We start from the raw sequence: 17,779 nt of genomic DNA, 5'->3' as shown, positions 1-17,779 counted from the left end.
TTGATTTTTCTATTTACTTAGTGTTTGGCATATATATTCTAGGTGAACCATAATAAGTTAATACATCTCCAGTTCTGTATACTGCAGTAAATAATATTCCACATACAAAGATTCAGAACAGCAATGATAAGATTAAATGATAATATCTAATATGACCATTTCTGTAGTTAATATGCCCGAATGGTTTCCAAGCTGTAGGTAGAACGCAGGAATCGAGGAAAGGAGTCTTTGGCCATCAGATTGAAGATCTTTTGTTGGGCTGTGTTGAATGTATCAGAGCTGGGAAACTCCATCACACTGAACAGCGCCTCCCTGGTTTCGGCATCCAGGTTCACCTACAGGAGAACAACCACCGCTTAATAATGTATCTCAAATCCCATTTTATGCAAACATGGTGTCGGAATGTATGACAAAATAAGCCAGTACAATATTTATATAACAGAAGCTAGAGAGAAGAAGACCTTACAATAACATGAAAATATTATCTTCTTTTGCATATTTTCACCTCCTGGGGAGCATCGGGATTGATAAACTGGTTGTAGATGCCACAGGCCTTGGACTTTTTCACGTTTGTGGGGGAAACCCTGTATTCCTCACAAGCCAACCAGAAGTCCAGATTCTCCTCGCTGAACTCTGATCTCAGGAAGCAACGAAATGCATGAAGAGTGTCTGAAAATATGTAATTTAACAAAAAATAGATTATACCTTTTGTCAATGTACAGTTTTAACAAACAGCCCCTAAAACTACTAACCAGAACTTTAAACTATAAAACTATTAGTGTTTCATTAGATAAACATTTCCTCTGTATGTGTGTGTGTGTGTGTGAGAGAGAGAGAGAGAGTGAGAGAAAGAAAGATTTTTAAATAAATGTCAAGATGCTCTCTTACTTTTGTTGCTGAGCAGGGAATCCAGATCTTGTGGAGTCTTCCCATCCACACTCCTAAAAAAGGAAAACGTTTAGTTAATACCCAAGGAATAATGAATATGTCTTTCAACAAAAGAGAGATAATTACTTATTTTTATCGGCCAAATGGCTTAACTTCACTCGCATCCCTTTAGCCCTGAACAAGAAGTGACAAAGAAATTAGGAGACCTATGGATATAGGTTTAAGACTACAAGTTATCAATGAATACTTACTTTTCCAGGCATGTGGATGGGAGGTAGGAAAGTCCCTTACACATTGAGGTTTTCTTTCAGAATTGCCAGGAAAAAAATGGTTGATTTCTGTAACACGTTGGCTGAGGTTGTGTCTCTGGTTTACTCTTCTGAACGAGAGTTCTTATTATATGAGGTGGCTCTATCAGACCTGATTATCTCTTCTCTTTAGTGCACAGGTGTGGTGACTGGAGTTGAATGACCAACCTCCATGCACATGCAGACCTGTCAACAACGTCCCAAGAACAATAATAGTACAATTATAATGGGGACATTATGGGGATAAGCAGCATCTGAGGTCAGTCAGGGGTATATGGTTTTCTAAAAGCTGTGTCCATACAGTGCAGTGTTGTAGAATGACCTGATGAGTGACACGCAGGTGCGCTGAGACATCAGTCACCCATGGTGAAGAAACAACAGACTTTGTGACATAAATAATCAGTGACCATTTGTTTTATTAGTGTTTTGTGACCCTATACGAGGCCAACAAATATTTTTCTCAGCAAAGGTTGTAGAAAAAGCAACTCCTCTCTATGTCCCCCAAAACAATATTCCCAATATTGAGGTATAGAATCAAGATTGTTTTTTGATAATAATTTTTAATTTAATAAACAAAATGTTGAATCTTTGTTCACGTAACCTATATATACATATGTAATTTCTGTGTATTTGCAGGCCTAGTGAATGATATTATGCACAAGACTGGAGCAGAACATCTTTCCATGTTATGTCGTTGTGGCTCATGGAGGCTAAATAAAAACATAGCACGTGGTGACAGTTCTGTCTGGTGCAGTCCCGTAGACCTACTCACTAGCCCCCCTGACAAGTCCTATCGTGGGGTAGTCCCATAGACCGTTCCTTCAGTCCCTCCCGTATTTTGGTAGGTGCTTTTTTCTCACTCGTCCAGTGTTTTGGGTGTGCGCCTCTCCGTCGATCCGCTTCCTGCTTCTTCTACGACCGAGGACGACTTGCTGTGATTTGAGGACGGAGCGGACGACATGGCGTGGACCCAGAGACCTCGGTCCTAGAAACGGTCCAAGCCTGTCCTGTAAACCCGACAGTCCACTGCTCGGTTCGCCGCTGAGAGACGCAGCTGTTATGCGCCCATGGCTCCATTGATGTGTTATTACTGCGGGAGATAAACAAGAGTGAGTGTTAATGTTACATCTCACGAGGAAGCGTAACGTTAGGGCTATTTGTATATTTTATGACCACAAACTCGTATGTCAAGTTTATGTTGCTGTAAAATGCAAACATATATCGAGTTGTGCAGTAACAACCTGGTTTTAAAGTAATGCCCTGTAGATGTAAGCTATTGCTCAAAACCAAGCTCCCAACTGAAATTACATAAAATACTGGTGTCCATGTAACCATAGCAACGTAAGATGACACTGGAACCAAAGCGTGTTACCATCAAGACACACGTTTTCCCTTTTTTACGACAGAAAAAATGCTATGTTTTTGACTGTGGTACATTTCCTGGCCCTTGTTCTCTGACCTGTAGGACTTGTGACCCTAGACTGTGACCCTAGGCAGCTCAAAACATGCTTTTCATTCTAAGGTTTTGTGTTATCAGCATTCCTCTGACAGCAAAATTACAGCTCAAACCCAATTAATTAACAAAAATGTAGGCTAATACCATTGTTGAATGTAAATGTCTATTATGAGACAAGCAGAGAACAACATATGAATAACTTAATAAAAATGACTGAATAAATTTTGTTCAGGTGACCAAACATGTTGTTTTACTAATAGTCCGTCTAATGATGCTATTAACTAGTTTGTTATTGTTACACTAAACTGTACCTATGTTTAATGAATTTATTTATTTTAGGTATCCCCTTCAGTTTCATCATCTATTTTTCAAGGGGAACTTTGCAATTTCAGTTTTGGATATCTCATTGTGGATTAGGGAATACTTGCGATTATTGATGATAATATCACTGTAAAATGTCTTATAACATAATCAAGATCATTTTACTAGAACCAGAAATAGGCTTGTTGTTGAGTTCAATGAAACACTCCTAAAACCGTTAAATTCAATATAAACTGTTTGCCATATTAAATTGATTTTTCATTCAGCTGGCCATATACAAACAATAGTAACCTATTAGACAGTTTCAATGAAAGAAAATGTAGGATTTGATCATTTAAAGGTAAAGTGTCAATAATGGTGGGTTAGTAAAATTAAACACCGATTCTTGGGGACATTGCAACCTTTAACATTCTTCTTTCTGTCCAGTGAAGGGACCTTTTTACACCTGGATTCCTTGGGCCCACTGCCAGCAAAATGGATCTCCTGGTCTAGACAAGGAGAGGGAGAAGCGTTGGGCAGAGCTCTTTGACCAATTCGACCTCAACAAAGATGGCCACATTGATATAAGTGAACTACGGACAGGACTTGCAGCTCGAGGGCTCTCCAGAGGCTCCGTGGAGAAAGTAAAACACATAAAACTTATTACATCAGTGTTTCTAAAACTGTGGAATGTGTATCCACGGTGGTATTCTCACCCTTTGCAGTTTTAGTTTTATTTAGAGACAAATCTTCTCATATTTTTGTCTTACTTTGTGCTAATCATTACTTAGGACTACCTTATCCATCCCTTTTATGTGTGATATTGTTTTAGACAAATATAGCAAGTTTAACCCCTGGGGCCGCATCGGCCTATATTTTACAGAAATTTGCTTATAAGCATTTGTTACATTACTGACTGTGTTGGTCCAGCCCAGCAATACCCGCCTGGATGAAAATATGGCCCTCAGGAAATAATTTCTTTCCTGTCTTAGGTGTGATAAGTTTGAGAACCACTGTATTACATGAAAAGTGTTGTTAATTTTCCCTCATTAGATACCAAAACTTTTCCATTTTGCCCAAGTCTTCAATCATATTTCAGATGTTTTGTACACAGTCTCTGTATGTTGACAATAATACATAATATGAAGGTTCAAGTGTCACTTGCTTTAGTTGTGTGTTGGTATCTGTATGCGTGTGTACATGTAAATGCCAACTGTCTATTTTAGTACAAGAAGCAGGACTTTGCAAGATGAGAACAGTAACCTTTCCTGCTTTCAAACTTGGCCGTTTTTCTTTTACAGAGGAGTTACACCATTTATTTCTTTTCTATGTGAAACTTCAAATTTATACAAAACATTTACTGATACAGATGTAGTGTGATTTACATATTACCAAAATTATTGCATATATAATTGAATCACTGGAATAAGTAGCTATTACATAAGGGTAAAAGGCAATGTCACGCTAACATGTCAAAGAAACAAACCACCATAACCACTGTGTTGCGGGCACAAAAAATATTGATATTTTAAATGAATACCATATGGATCATTTACACTTTTGACCAGTTACCGGCAGTTAGAATATATATGCTGACCTATGATTAATCATTACTATCTACTTTTGTTTTTTATGATAATTATTTACACCACAGACTAACAAGGTATTTGTAACAACATTCATGCATTAGACTGTGTATTTTCAGATTGTAGCAGCTGGAGATACCAACCAGGATGGTGTCCTGGACGTTGAGGAATTCATGCAATACCTGCGTGACCATGAAAAACAGCTCAAAATCATGTTTCGGAGCTTGGATAAAAACAATGATGGTATAAAATACTTTTATCATTAATAAATGTATTAAAAATATGGTCTTGTGGTAACATTGTTTAATGTGTAATGTGTGCAGGTCGCATAGATGCAGCAGAGATACAACACTCTCTCCAGACCATTGGTGTGAGCGTCAATCTCCGGGACGCCAATAGGATTTTAAAAAGGTATGTTTTTATAGTGTTTTTTTAATTCATAATGCAAGTGTAACAATAGTGGTATTTTTAACTTTCCATTTAGTATGGATAAGGATGGTACAATGACAATAGACTGGACTGAGTGGCGTGATTACTTCCTATTTAACTCTGTGTCCAACATGGAGGATGTGGCCCGATGCTGGAAACGCTCTGTGGTAAAAACAAAACTTGCATCAAAAGAATTTTGTATTCATTAATTATTTTATGTTTATTTAGTTATTTTCTTTTACTGTCATTTTTTTTCTGCCTAGTAGATGTTGGACATAGGGGAGCAGCTGACTGTGCCAGATGAGTTCACAGAGGAAGAGAAGAAGTCTGGTTACGTTTGGCGTCAGCTAATGTCTGGAGCAGTGGCTGGTTTTGTAGCTCGGAGTGCAACCGCTCCTTTAGACCGCCTGAAAGTCTTTCGACAAGTAAGTTGCATTCAATAACAGAACAGTTTTGTCATTTGAAGCTATTCATATTAAATCATAACATCAAGTGTGCTCTAGGTACATAGCTACTCGTTTTTTGATGGAAATGTGCTGAGCGGTTTTCAGTACATGCTCAAAGAAGGAGGAGTTTTGTCTCTGTGGAGAGGCAATGGCATGAATGTTCTCAAAATTGCTCCAGAAACTGCTATCAAATTCACTGCTTATGAACATGTAAGTGTAATAGATATTAACAATATAAAAGTAATGCTTTTTTTAATTTAATGGTTAGCTTAGAACCACTTTCAGCTGTTGCTTTAATGACCCAATAACTATTCTCCAGTTTTCACTTATTGTCACCATTGTGTTGTTGAGATGTAAAGAGTTTCAAAGTATGTATTTTTTGCTTTCCAATTCCCAGATTAAGTCCATGATGCACGGTCATAATCAGACTAGACCCCTGAGGATTTATGAGCGTTTTCTGGCTGGTTCTTTGGCTGGAGCTACAGCACAGACAGCCATCTATCCAATGGAGGTAATAACAGGGTAATGAACACAAAAACGCACAATATAGTAGATCACTAAAGATCTTCTATCATTGCCCTATCAGTCACCATGATCTCAATCAATCAGGTTCTAAAGACACGGCTGACACTTCGCAATACAGGCCAATACTCAGGAATGGCTGACTGTGCCAAGCAGATGCTACAGAAAGAGGGCTTCTCTGCATTCTACAAGGGTTATGTACCAAATTTACTTGCAATAGTTCCATATGCTGGCATTGACTTGGCCGTGTATGAGGTTAGTAAAACATTAGCCTTGCATCTCTTTGATTAGAAAAGAGATAAGTATAATTATTTGTCTGATATTCCTCTATGCAGACGCTGAAGTTTACGTGGCTCAGTCGAAACAGTGGTGTGGTGGACCCTGGGGTCATGGTCCTGGTAGGCTGTGGTGCAGTCTCCAGCACATGTGGGCAACTGGCCAGCTACCCACTCGCTCTTATACGCACACGCATGCAGGCACAAAGTAAGAGATTGTTGAAGCATCTATTGAACTAAGCAAATAACTTTTTGCTTTTATTTCCTCCTCACAGCTTCATTGAAAGGTGCTCCAAAGGTTTCCATGTTGACCTTGCTACGAAATATAGTCACTCAGGAGGGTGTGACTGGACTGTATAGAGGAATTTCACCTAACCTGTTGAAGGTCATCCCAGCAGTCACCGTTTCATATGTTGTCTACGAATACACCAGGATACTCCTGGGAGTAGACATTGAGGGTAGGAAAGGAGAAAAAGCAAAGCATGAGCCATCAAAATAGACTCTTTTGGTGCATTATTTTATGAATGGATTTCTGCATTCACAGCTGCTTGTTTGTGTGATTTTTTTCTGTTTTTGCTTTTTCAAATAAGGGGCCTGTTACACATCGGCAAAATATTGACAGTCTGTTTTTAAATTAACAAAAGTATTAATGCTTGTTTAGCATGTGTGGAACATGATCAGCCATGTTCTCCCTAAACTGTGATGCATGGGCCTCAAATGGACAAGTAAACCGTAATAAGGACCATTTCTATTCACCAAAATATGCTTGAATGTACACTGTATCATTTTTTGTTCTTCTAGGTGGCATATAGAAATTTCTTGATCGAATGGACAAATGAGGAAGAAGAGCACTGGTGGTAAAAGAATTTATCACTACTGAGAATATCAAAGACTCCTATACTATGATGCAACTGTTTTATATACTATTTATTACTTCACTGCATGCTCATTTTTGAGTCTGCCTAAAGGTTATGTGTGTCTGGAACTGTGGTAGGTTTTGAACTTACCATAGAAATGTATTGACTGATCAAATAAATAGGATTGCATTTATTTTTTTTAAAAAGGCGTCATTCATTGTGTTATTTCTATTATGTTTATTGACGGGAATTACACTACAAACCCAATTGAGAAGGCTTTGTTGTTACATTTGCCTAATTTTTATTTTGAAATATAATATTACAGTCTAGTGAGCACACTGAGAATAATAAGTGACTGAGATTCGGTAGCATGTTGCCAACACATTTTCCCAGACTTTGTTACATTAGTATTGTTGTAGACTTGCTCGATGCTTTAAACTGTGCAGGCCTATCCCTTATACTCTGTCCAACAGGTGGCGGTGCATTTAAGAAATGTTTCTCTCTCAAGAGTGTAAACAAGAAGAAGATTTCCGTGGGAGAAGATTGAGCTTCATTGATTGGTTATTTTAAGCAGGGAAGTTTGCCGGCGTGGTAAGCAGGCTTCACAGTACCACTGCCCCCTTGTACTAGCCTTCCCGCTCCGCTCCAGTAGTGCATCCCCACCTGCCCGGTGAAGTTATACGATCTATCGTCTGTGTGTTTTCTAAAGATCATGACTGATTTCGGGGCTTTACCGACAAACGGAGTCGGCGGAGGGATGAAAAAGGACGCTTTTGCAGATGCCCTACAACGAGCCAGACAGGTACCACAGTGGTATCGCTAAATGAGTGTAGAGTGCTGCTAGCATGTTAGCACTACACCGCTATTCGTGTTTAGTGGTTTCACTTAAGGAGTTGTAGATTCTTGTCCAAAAAGAAGCCTCCAGATATTTGAAGTGAAAGTATTTTGAATTATATCGTGTAACTTATCTGGAGTTTATTTTTTGTTGAAGCATCCTCAGTTAAGATTAAGGAGGACGGCTATGTTATGCTAAGCTAATGTTAATTCATTCTATTTTAGCCCAGCTACTTTATTGATGCACACGAAGACCACAATTTTTTGTTTCGATTACTATACAAAAGACTTTCTGTAATGTTAATCAGGATTTACAGTTATGATTCTACTTATAAATGCTAGAAGTATTTATAAATTAAGCATTCGCTGCAAGCCTTCCCAAGAACCAAGAGTCAAAAGGACTCCGATGAGGTTATTTTAAAATCAAACTATACTCCAAGAATAAAGTATCCTTTTTTTTTTTTTTTTTTTTTTTTTTATACAATATCCACACATTTTTCAAATGGGGGGGGGGGGGGGGGGGGGGACGACGACGACGAAATTTGTTTAATAATAGTATCAACTTCTACAATGTTTACTTATTATTGTTATTCTCGTTATAACGGCATTCTCAGTTTAAGATGTACATTACTTTTCACGTGTGAACATTTGATTGATTTCTTATACATCCTTTTCTAGATTGCAGCTAAAATTGGTGGAGAAGTTCCAGTGAGTAACAATGGAGGTGCGGAGGGCTATCCCTTTTCAACACAGAAACGGTCACTGGAGGATGGAGGTCAGTAAACGCTCCTCACGTGCTTGTCATCAAGAGATGTGAAAGCTAATACTGCTGTAATTTTTACCAGATGAACCAAGTGCCAAGAAGATGGCATCTCAGGGTGACCGAGATGGAATGTGTAGGTGTTATATGATCTATTTCTAATATTCAGCAAGTGTTTTGGGGAGTTGGTGACTTATTTCACTGTCTATCTTCAGCTATTGGTGCACAGTTGGCTGCTCTTTCTCAACAAAGGTAGTGCCTTGTGTAATTCTTAAGGCTGATGCATTTTCTTTAAAGTCCTCATAACTTTCGTATTTGCAGTATTAGATCCTCAACTATGACCGATGAGCTCAAGGTGCCCGATTCCATGGTTGGCCTTAGTAAGTATCTGCCATATTATCAGTTTTGCTTGTTTTTACAAATGCTCTAATGTTTCTGTGTCCTTCAGTCATAGGACGAGGAGGAGAACAAATCAACAAAATTCAGCTGGAGTCTGGCTGCAAAGTCCAGATTGCACACGGTAATTGTTTTGCCAATTTTTGTAGACGTTCTTGAGTTCTAGCAATTATAATTAATATTTTAACAGACAGTGCTGGACTTCCTGAAAGAAGTGTTTCTTTGACTGGATCACCAGAGTCTATACAGTAAGACTGTGTTGTTGTAAATGTCTCTGTGGCAATATATTTGCACATTACACTACAATACTTCACATCATGTATGTGTTATTATATATTATTATATAGAAGTATAAGTATTTCTCTTTCAACTTTCAGACGAGCTAGGGCTCTTATTGATGAAATAGTGTCTAAGAGCAATGACAACGGTAATAGCAATGTGCTGGAAATGATGATTCCTGCTGGCAAGGGGGGCATTATTATTGGCAAAGGAGGAGAAACCATTAAACAGCTGCAGGTATGATTTTGCTGCTGTGGGGCATGGCAAAATAGTTTGCATTGATAGTACATAGTTATACCCTGTTAGTGTTTGTTCATTTATTAAATGCACATTTCCTCTGCTGCAGGCACGAGCTGGAGTTAAGATGTATGTTGTTCAAGATAGTTCACAGTCTCCCAACGTTGATAAAGTCTTGCGCATCATTGGTGACCACTACAAAGTTCAGGTAGTGTTTGATCAGTAATATATTTTCCTATTCCATCAGTCAGTTTATATTTACTGTGGTTATATTTTGTAGCAAGCAAAAGAGATGGTTAATGACATTCTGCGAGAGGGCTTTGCAGATAGGAATGAATATGGATCTCGAATGGGAGGAGGTGGAATGGAAGTAAGTTTGCATATGTATACAATTATACTTGGGATTATAGTGTTCAGTGCACATACTTTAATATTTTTGTTATTATCTCAATTTTTTTATTGAACAGATTGCTGTTCCTCGTCACTCAGTGGGAGTAGTTATTGGTAGGAATGGAGAGATGATCAAAAAAATTCAGAGTGATGCAGGAGTAAAGATTCAGTTTAAACCAGGTAAATGTTGGTCATCACATGCTAAACACTCAATGTCATCCCACTTCTTATATTATACAGTGTATTAAAATGTTCTGTTTCACACAGATGATGGTTCAGGTCCTGACAAAATAGCTCACATCATGGGACCCCCCGATCAGTGTCAACATGCTGCCTCAATAATAACTGACCTATTACAAAGCGTCCGTGCCCGAGAAGAGGGTGGGCAAGGAGTAAGTGTGTCTGGGCTTGTGTCTGTACAGTAGTTTCTAGTTTATTATTTCTCTGCATTTTAGGCAGTCTTACTTTAATTTGATGCATGTCCTCTTTAGGGCCCCCCAGGGATGCCGCCAGGTGGACGGGGAAGAGGCCAGGGAAACTGGGGTCCTCCAGGAGGAGGGATGACCTTTTCCATTCCTGCTCACAAATGTGGCCTTGTAATTGGGAGAGGAGGGGAGACTGTGAAATCCATTAACCAACAGACTGGTGCATTTGTGGAAATTTCTCGGGAGCCACCTCCAAATGGTGATCCAAATTTCAAACTGTTTACGATCAGAGGGTCCCCTCAGCAGATTGACCATGCAAAGCAACTTATAGAAAAGAAGATTGAGGTATTGCATATCAATCATAGTTTTATTTGAATGCTGCTTTTCTAATCTTTTAGGTTAATTAATCTCTCTTTTTTTTAACCAGGGTCCACTTTGTCCTGTTGGTGGTGGTCCAGGTCCTGGAGGGCCAATGGGTCCTTATAATCCAAACCCTTACAACGCAGGTCCTCCTGGTGGAGCTCCCCAGTAAGTAAACTACATGCAGTGCTTTAATTTCAATAAGATGGCCAGCTGCAATATCTTGCATTATCTATTCTGCAGCGGGGCTCAACCTGGTGGTCAATTCTGTCCTCAAGGCTGGGGAAATGCCTACCAACAATGGCAAGGCCAGGCTCCTCATGACCCCAGTAAGTGCTACACAAAATGCATATTTACTGGTTAGTACAATGTTGTAATGTTTAATATTCCCAATGCAAGGTAAGGCTGCAGCAGATCACAGTGCAGCATGGGCAGCATACTATGCACAGTACTATGGTCAGCAGCCAGGGGGTGCTATGCCAGGACAACCGGGATCTTCCTCTGGAGCACCTGGAGATGGCCCCCAGCCCTCACAGAGCGCAGGGGGGCAGCCAGACTACACAAAGGCATGGGAAGAATACTACAAGAAAATGGGCATGAGTAAGTTTGGTTAAAATTCCTAAAAAAAATGATCAGGGAACAGTGATTTCTTATTCTTTGTATGTCTTTACAATTAGGGTATTTAGGGTATTACTAATAAGTAATTGCTTGTGTAGGTCAGCCTGCAGGTGGAGCAACAGCTCAAGGGTCACCTGCTGGAACTGGAGGAGCAGCAGCAGCAGCACAGCCTGGTGGACAACAGGACTACAGCGCTGCATGGGCAGAGTACTACAGACAACAGGCAGCATACTACGGACAGACAGGACAAACCCCTGGGCAGGCACCCACCTCACAGCCAGGACAGGTATAGCATGTGCTTTCTGAAAACAGCCAAATTATAACATTTTGACTGTGATTGTAGCTGTAGCTCTCATAGTCAACATTGTAACTGATATCTGTCATTCCAGGCTCAGTAACGGCGGATAAATCTGTCAGATGGCTGCTTTGTGGCTCTTTGGACTATTTTCAGGACATTTCCTTTGGACTAAAACAAGACACTGGTTACCCTGCATATGTCCCTTTTCTATATTCCTTGCTCTTGACCCACAAAAAAACTGAAATACGGGAACATGATTTGCTTATGCATTGAACAAAGCACTAAAGTACTCACCCTTACCTCATCCTCACATTGTGATATCTCCATTTTTAAAATGTGAATTGAGCATCTATGCTTGGCGGCTAGCACGACAGAAACATTCAATTTAGTATGTTTAAGTATTTTTTTTATTTGTGAGGGCAGGGAAAATGCTTAGCAGTATTTTTGAGTTACGATTGTAAAAATTGTTATTATTTTTGTTCTTTTTTTAAAATCACATTTTAAAACATTCCTAATGTTAAGTTGCAGGTGTTTTCCCTGCTCTTGTATATTAATTTTATTTTGAGGGTATGTGTATGAATGTGTTTTGTATGCTGCTGAACAGGAAAAGGATACTTCAGCTATATTAAGGCAATACCAAACTTTCACTTTGTAAGCTGGTATTTGTGTATGAGTGTATGGATACATGTGTGCATGTGTATGTGTCTACCCTCACATCCTCAACTTTTTTTTTTTTTACTTAGTTCTTGTGTATGCTGATTTTGTTATTTTTTTACTGCTTGTTTTTAAAAACATAAAATAAAACTCTTAAAATTCATGTTTTCAAATTCTTGCTTCACAATATTTTATTCTTCATCAGGTGTAGGTTAATAAAATGCAGACATTTCCCTTTTTGGCCCCTTGAGTCAGGTGCTCTTTACTTGGTGGAATGGAGTCTTTCAACTGCGTGACCTGTATTTGGGTAATTAGTGTGTTTGGCCGCAGACCTGCCAAACCTTTTTGTGTTATTATTGACATCTTGAGTGTTTTTATTTTTTGACGGACTGACGCACCATGACGCAGTCACGTGCCTGGGTTAACCAATCAGCGCAGGGCGGAGGACAACAGTTGAGTTTGGAGATGGCGCCCAGCTCGAAATCAGAAAAGGACGAAGGAAAAACAAAAGCTCAAAGAAAACACAAAGAGCACGTCGTGAAGCTCCTAGTCCGCGGAAAGGTGCAGCTTAACATATACGATTCTCAAAATAAATGACGCTATTACAGTTGATTCAGTGTTCTGTGAAGTCTTGGGAAGCTAGCTAATTGCTATGAGCTAATTGCTATCAGCTGAGGCTTGAATCAAAGTAGCTCACGGATAATTGATTTTCAAGTGTGAATACTGTCACTAGCATACTTAATGATGCACTTGCTTTTACTCATGCAGACTTTGAGCGTATAAGCAATGTCAGTCAAATCTTTTCAAATCATGATTTATATATTTTCCAACCTGGACCACTTTATCTTCATCCATCCAAAATGTCAATAGAAATGCAATGGTGTACTTTTCAGCTGTCTGGACACTTTCCCCAGCGCCGCTTTAGGAAACTTCCACCACGAGTGTGCGTCCCATTGAAAAACATCGTCAGTGAGGAGTTCCTTACAGCAGGGTAAGATTGTGCTGTTGACCTGTGTTTCCTGCATTATAAATGGTACCTCCTGTTTCATAACACATCCACACTCCTACGCCTTACAGACATATATTTCTTGGGTTCACCAAATGTGGTCGATATGTTCTGTCGTACACAAGTGACTGCGGAGAAGATGATGATTTTTCTTTCTACACCTACCATCTCTACTGGTGGGAGTTTAACTTGCACAGTAGACTCAAGCAGGTAAAATTATGTACTATAAACTATCTTGCATTAAGTTTTCTTTTCTCATATAAATGATAATTAATACTTAATACAGTGTGTAATCGGAAGACAAATTCTTTTCTGTAGGTCCATCATGTCCGGCTGTTTGCAGGGGAGGAAATTTATAGTGACCTTTACCTCACTGTTTGTGAATGGCCAAATGACACATCGAAAATTGTCATCTTTGGATTTAAGTATGGAATTGGCAGAACCCATTATACGTCTATAAGGATTATGAGTATGATTTTCTTTTTCAGTACACGCAGTTCAAGTTCTGTTCTGATGAATCTAATGATGAGCGATGAGAACAACAGAGACATTTATATTACAATTGCCTCGATGCCGCCTCCTAAACCATGCTCTCAGTGCTCCCCTGTTCCTTCAGCTTCAACTATACGCACTGGTCTGTCCACATAAATATAATATATACTTGCCTTCTGTCTATATCATTCATTCATGAGATTTTTCTTTTCCATAGGGGGAGGTGATTGTCTAGAGCATGGCTATGTGCTCAACAGTCGCTACCAGGTGGTGTACCCCTTTCCTACTTTCCAACCAGCTTTCCAGTTGAAGAAGGACCAGGTTATACTACTAAACACGAGTTACTCACTGGTTGCCTGTGCAATCTCTCTCTGCGCAGGTGCTTGATTTTCATTTTCTTTTATATGACATATGTAATAACAAATGTGCTGGTATCAGCACATTTGTTATTACAAGATATGATGAAAGTTTGAAGGTCCACACTTTATTTACATGTAACATGAGGCTCCCATACAAACGATTTGTAAATGAGTTATTTTAATAAACTCAATATGTTAAACATTTTAAAGGTTCTATATTACACAAAATTGTCTCTTGAAAACTTTTAGCTGTGTTAGAATGTTGTTGTTATCTCACCAAAAACGTAGATTACACATTGGAGTAATCCTGTTTTATAACGCTGTCTGCATCCCCACTGGATGCAATGTTTCAGTTTGTGATGTCCTTTAGTGGTGGTTTTAAAGTTAACGCTATTTGTAACTTAAATTTAATGGTTTGACTTTCCCAGTGCTTTAGAATAACCTTAAGTTATTGCATCTATTTAAAAAACATTTTGTTTTACTTTTTGTTCAGTTGAGATTGTCAATAGAAAGTATCTGCAGATGCATTGAATAGTGAAGCAGTTTCAGTGAGATTAAAATAATAACTAGCTTCAAATCCAGGATTGAAATTATCAAAATGATTTTAGTGAAAATGTATGGAGTTGAAAAACAAAGTGGAGTGCTTCTTGTCTGTTATAATGTTGTTTGTCTCATCACAAACAAAGATCAAAAGTAGTGCAGTATAGGCCCTTCAAATAAGCATGTGAACATGGTCTTAATCAGAAGTCTCTAGATGCAGATGTAATCCCTGAAATATCAGCCATGGAAAAAGATAAATGTGATTAAAAGATATTGCACTAAAATCCAAACGTAATAATCTTTTCACAGGAAACCAAGATACATCTCCTCAAATCCTCTACACAAAAAAGTTATCTTCCCCCAACTTCGGCCCAGCCTCTGCTCCTTTGTCCTCAGTACCCCAGAGATCTCCTGAAAGAAGACAGCCCCCGCAAAGCCCCTGCCCCGTGTCCACACCTCATAGCCAGTCCCAAGCTGCTGCTCGTGCCCGGGAATTTGCCGCAGATCTTTTTAGGCGAGCCCAAGCCAGTGGAGTAGTGGGAGAAAAAGAAGAGGAAAAGCGAGTGGGTTCTGACGAAAAAGTCAGAAGCACAAGAGATAAAGGACATGTGGAGATGCCAAAGCTGGAGAGACAGACAAGTTTTCCTCAAGCATCAACGTCAGCTCATAGTTTAGCCCCGGGACCACCACCTGCTCCCTCCTCCTCTTCGTCACCACCAACGCAAGCACCAACTGAAGGCACCTCTACTGAGCCGGGATATGTCAACTACTCACACCTGCAGTACTGTCTCCCACGGCCAGGGGCATCCGAGCAGGGTGCAGGACAGATTGGAGGAGGTAAAAATATTTGACTATGTAGTGTTGAAATTATAGAGAGTTTTTACTTTTTGTATACTTGATTCATTATAGAGAATATTATTAGACTAGCAAGGGTGCTGACGTGGAGCTGACAGGGTGTCAAAACCAGTCTGTCCCCTTAAATGGGACTATAAGGATTATTCAAAATAAGTGTGACTAGTCGACTGTTAAAATAACTGTACAGATTTTTGATACAGATTTTTTTATTTTATTTAGACTGCAATTTCCTTTGGCCATTGGATGCTTTATGTGATGCCTTTCTCTACTATGGCATAGTTTACACGTCTATATTGGTCTCTGCAGGTTATGAAGATGATAAGGTTCAGCTGCCCTTCACAGTCACTGATCTCAAAGGAAAAACCTTGAACTTGTAAATGGGACATATAATGGACAGGTGAGTGAAATGGCACTAAACTAGAATAAGATGTTTGTGCTTCATTGTTGTTGAATATTTGTTTTAATGCCAGTCATGCTATTTCAGTGCGTCTCTGTAGAGCAGTTAACCCTGGACTTTGAATATCTTATCAATGAGGTGATCAGATATGATGCATCCTGGGCCTCTCAGTTCTGCTCTTTCAGTGACTATGATGTTGTGATTTTGGAAGTAAGTAACATAAACCATTTGCTACATATTGTATTGTATTTTCTCATTGATGTGTACATTTTCCTACATTTATAAGGTATGTCCAGAGACAAATATCGTTATGATCAAACATCGGGCTGTTGTTACTGGCCTTCTCCAATTCAGACGAGGAACACTGCAGGTTTGACAGATTAATACTACAAACTTAGCACTTGTAATGCGCTTGTCAAAGCCTCTCAAAGCACTACACTGTAGGCATTATTTATTCACACCATACTGGGGGTGGAAAGCTACTCTTGCGGCCACCAGCATTTTTACAGACATGCTATCACAAATTTCTGATAGATTGTCATATCGCCCAGTCTATGATGTTGTCTTATTGTTGTTTTGCAATACTTTTATAGTAATTTTATAAACCCCCATGATAGGATCTTTTTTTGCTGTTTTTGCTAAACTTCTCATGTTTTTTTTAACTAGACCAAACACATACCACTCAAACCTGCGGGTCAGCTGGGACCTTAACACTGGTGTATGCTGCACTGTTGGTGTGGGAGACCTGACTGAGGTCAAAGGCCAGACCAGGTAGGATGCTCACATTTCCTTGTAAATTATCGGTTCAGGTTGTTTTTTTGCTGGTTAAACACAGTTGTTTCTCTCAGTGGCAGTGTGTGGAGCTCCTATAGAAAAACCTGCGTTAACACTGTCATGAAGTGGCTGGTTCCTGAAAGTGGATCTCGCTACATCAATCGAATGACTAATGAAGCTCTACATAAAGGTGACCCACATTCTCAAAATCCATTGTCTAATCTTAATGTATTTTATATTACACTAGCATTGCTGGCTAGAGATAGAGCCTTTGACTTGACAAATGGCACACATTTGCACCTCTGTTGTCATCAAAAAGTTTGACTGAGCCCAGACGTTGTCAGTGCTGGATAGCTCCGTCTTATCCCTTTGAGTTAAGTTGTTGATGAAGATGCACACACATAAACAGCCCTTTGTTCTTAACACATTTAAATGGCCTAGTGAGATGTGGTTTCTCTTCTGTATTTACTGGGAATAACATCTCAAGTCTGAGATGACTAATGTTGTGCTGCTACTGTCTAAAATATATTTAATGTCTCACCTTCTAGGCTCATCGCTTCAAGTGTTGGCAGATAGCGACAGATGCACCTGGATTGTACTATGAAACTGGACTTTTGGCAGAAGCCAAGATGTACTTAATAAATATAACTTGTCAAACTCTAAATAATGTTTTATAATGTAATTTTACTAATGTTATTTTTGTTTATTGTGTGACTGTGTGTTTGAATGTGGTAATTGTCAAATCGAGTGTGCTATATCAATGTATTAATGGTGCATCGATTACAGCAGCCATGTTTCAGTCTTTTAATGTACATCAATAAAGTAAAAGTGTCAGTTCATCATGTAATTTGGCTCTGTGGGAGTGTAATATAGATAAGGCACACTTGTCCCTGGAGAGACATTTGCTAAATATTACATATTGCTTGTTCAATACTTTTGGGGCAGCCTAATCTGTTTATTCTTTATCTATTGGAGGTGATAAATGTATCCTACTTATTACAGAAACGTCAGATATGTTTTGAAAGTTAAGAGGAAGAA

At 39.1% G+C, this 17,779-nt stretch overlaps 4 protein-coding genes across 7 annotated transcripts; 3 read left to right on the top strand and 1 right to left on the bottom strand.

Annotated features, from left to right (window-relative positions):
- Positions 1 to 28: 28 nt before the first annotated feature.
- si:ch211-196h16.12 (regulator of G-protein signaling 5) lies at positions 29 to 2,286 on the bottom strand. The gene is made up of 6 exons (XM_033972546.2): positions 2,057 to 2,286; positions 1,140 to 1,382; positions 1,015 to 1,062; positions 889 to 941; positions 506 to 669; positions 29 to 335 (listed from the first exon to the last, which is right to left on the bottom strand). Exons 2-6 carry the CDS (start codon positions 1,181 to 1,183, stop codon positions 168 to 170), a joined length of 477 nt encoding a protein of 158 aa, XP_033828437.1. The 5' UTR covers positions 1,184 to 1,382; positions 2,057 to 2,286; the 3' UTR covers positions 29 to 167.
- slc25a23a (solute carrier family 25 member 23a) lies at positions 2,223 to 7,268 on the top strand. Of its 4 annotated transcripts, XM_055225762.1 has the most exons (12): positions 2,223 to 2,305; positions 3,400 to 3,596; positions 4,658 to 4,781; positions 4,862 to 4,949; positions 5,023 to 5,134; positions 5,234 to 5,392; positions 5,471 to 5,623; positions 5,811 to 5,924; positions 6,023 to 6,190; positions 6,271 to 6,418; positions 6,486 to 6,668; positions 7,012 to 7,245. In XM_055225762.1, coding segments are annotated over exons 1-12 (1,458 nt in total). In that variant the 5' UTR covers positions 2,223 to 2,304; the 3' UTR covers positions 7,023 to 7,245. The 4 variants fall into 4 exon arrangements, with proteins under 4 accessions (XP_055081737.1, XP_033828418.1, XP_033828426.1 ...); XM_033972527.2 differs by having other exon boundaries at positions 6,486 to 7,268; XM_033972535.2 differs by lacking the exons at positions 2,223 to 2,305; positions 3,400 to 3,596; positions 4,658 to 4,781; positions 4,862 to 4,949; positions 7,012 to 7,245 and having other exon boundaries at positions 5,022 to 5,134; positions 5,231 to 5,392; positions 6,486 to 7,002.
- A 315-nt stretch (positions 7,269 to 7,583) lies between these two features.
- khsrp (KH-type splicing regulatory protein) lies at positions 7,584 to 12,481 on the top strand. Its single transcript, XM_033976482.2, has 18 exons — positions 7,584 to 7,869; positions 8,580 to 8,676; positions 8,747 to 8,797; positions 8,877 to 8,913; positions 8,983 to 9,041; positions 9,110 to 9,181; positions 9,248 to 9,305; positions 9,435 to 9,573; positions 9,683 to 9,781; positions 9,854 to 9,943; positions 10,041 to 10,143; positions 10,231 to 10,355; positions 10,455 to 10,733; positions 10,816 to 10,916; positions 10,992 to 11,077; positions 11,148 to 11,348; positions 11,465 to 11,652; positions 11,756 to 12,481. The coding sequence occupies exons 1-18, from the start codon at positions 7,780 to 7,782 to the stop codon at positions 11,762 to 11,764; spliced, it is 1,884 nt and encodes a 627-aa protein (XP_033832373.1). The 5' UTR covers positions 7,584 to 7,779; the 3' UTR covers positions 11,765 to 12,481.
- Positions 12,482 to 12,742: 261 nt separating this feature from the next.
- dcaf15 (DDB1 and CUL4 associated factor 15) lies at positions 12,743 to 17,408 on the top strand. The gene is given in 15 exon segments (XM_033972516.2): positions 12,743 to 12,879; positions 13,212 to 13,309; positions 13,396 to 13,534; positions 13,643 to 13,749; positions 13,813 to 13,958; positions 14,034 to 14,195; positions 15,025 to 15,552; positions 15,877 to 15,927; positions 15,930 to 15,967; positions 16,055 to 16,177; positions 16,254 to 16,283; positions 16,285 to 16,337; positions 16,634 to 16,738; positions 16,816 to 16,931; positions 17,290 to 17,408. Coding segments are annotated over 15 exon segments (1,848 nt in total). The 5' UTR covers positions 12,743 to 12,783; the 3' UTR covers positions 17,346 to 17,408.
- Positions 17,409 to 17,779: the final 371 nt, after the last annotated feature.

The sequence above is a fragment of the Periophthalmus magnuspinnatus genome, chromosome 1 (assembly GCF_009829125.3).
Source record: "Periophthalmus magnuspinnatus isolate fPerMag1 chromosome 1, fPerMag1.2.pri, whole genome shotgun sequence".
Lineage (NCBI taxonomy): Eukaryota > Metazoa > Chordata > Actinopteri > Gobiiformes > Gobiidae > Periophthalmus > Periophthalmus magnuspinnatus.
The sequence above is the reverse complement of the archived record's forward strand: the minus strand, read 5'-3'. Positions and strand labels throughout refer to the sequence as shown.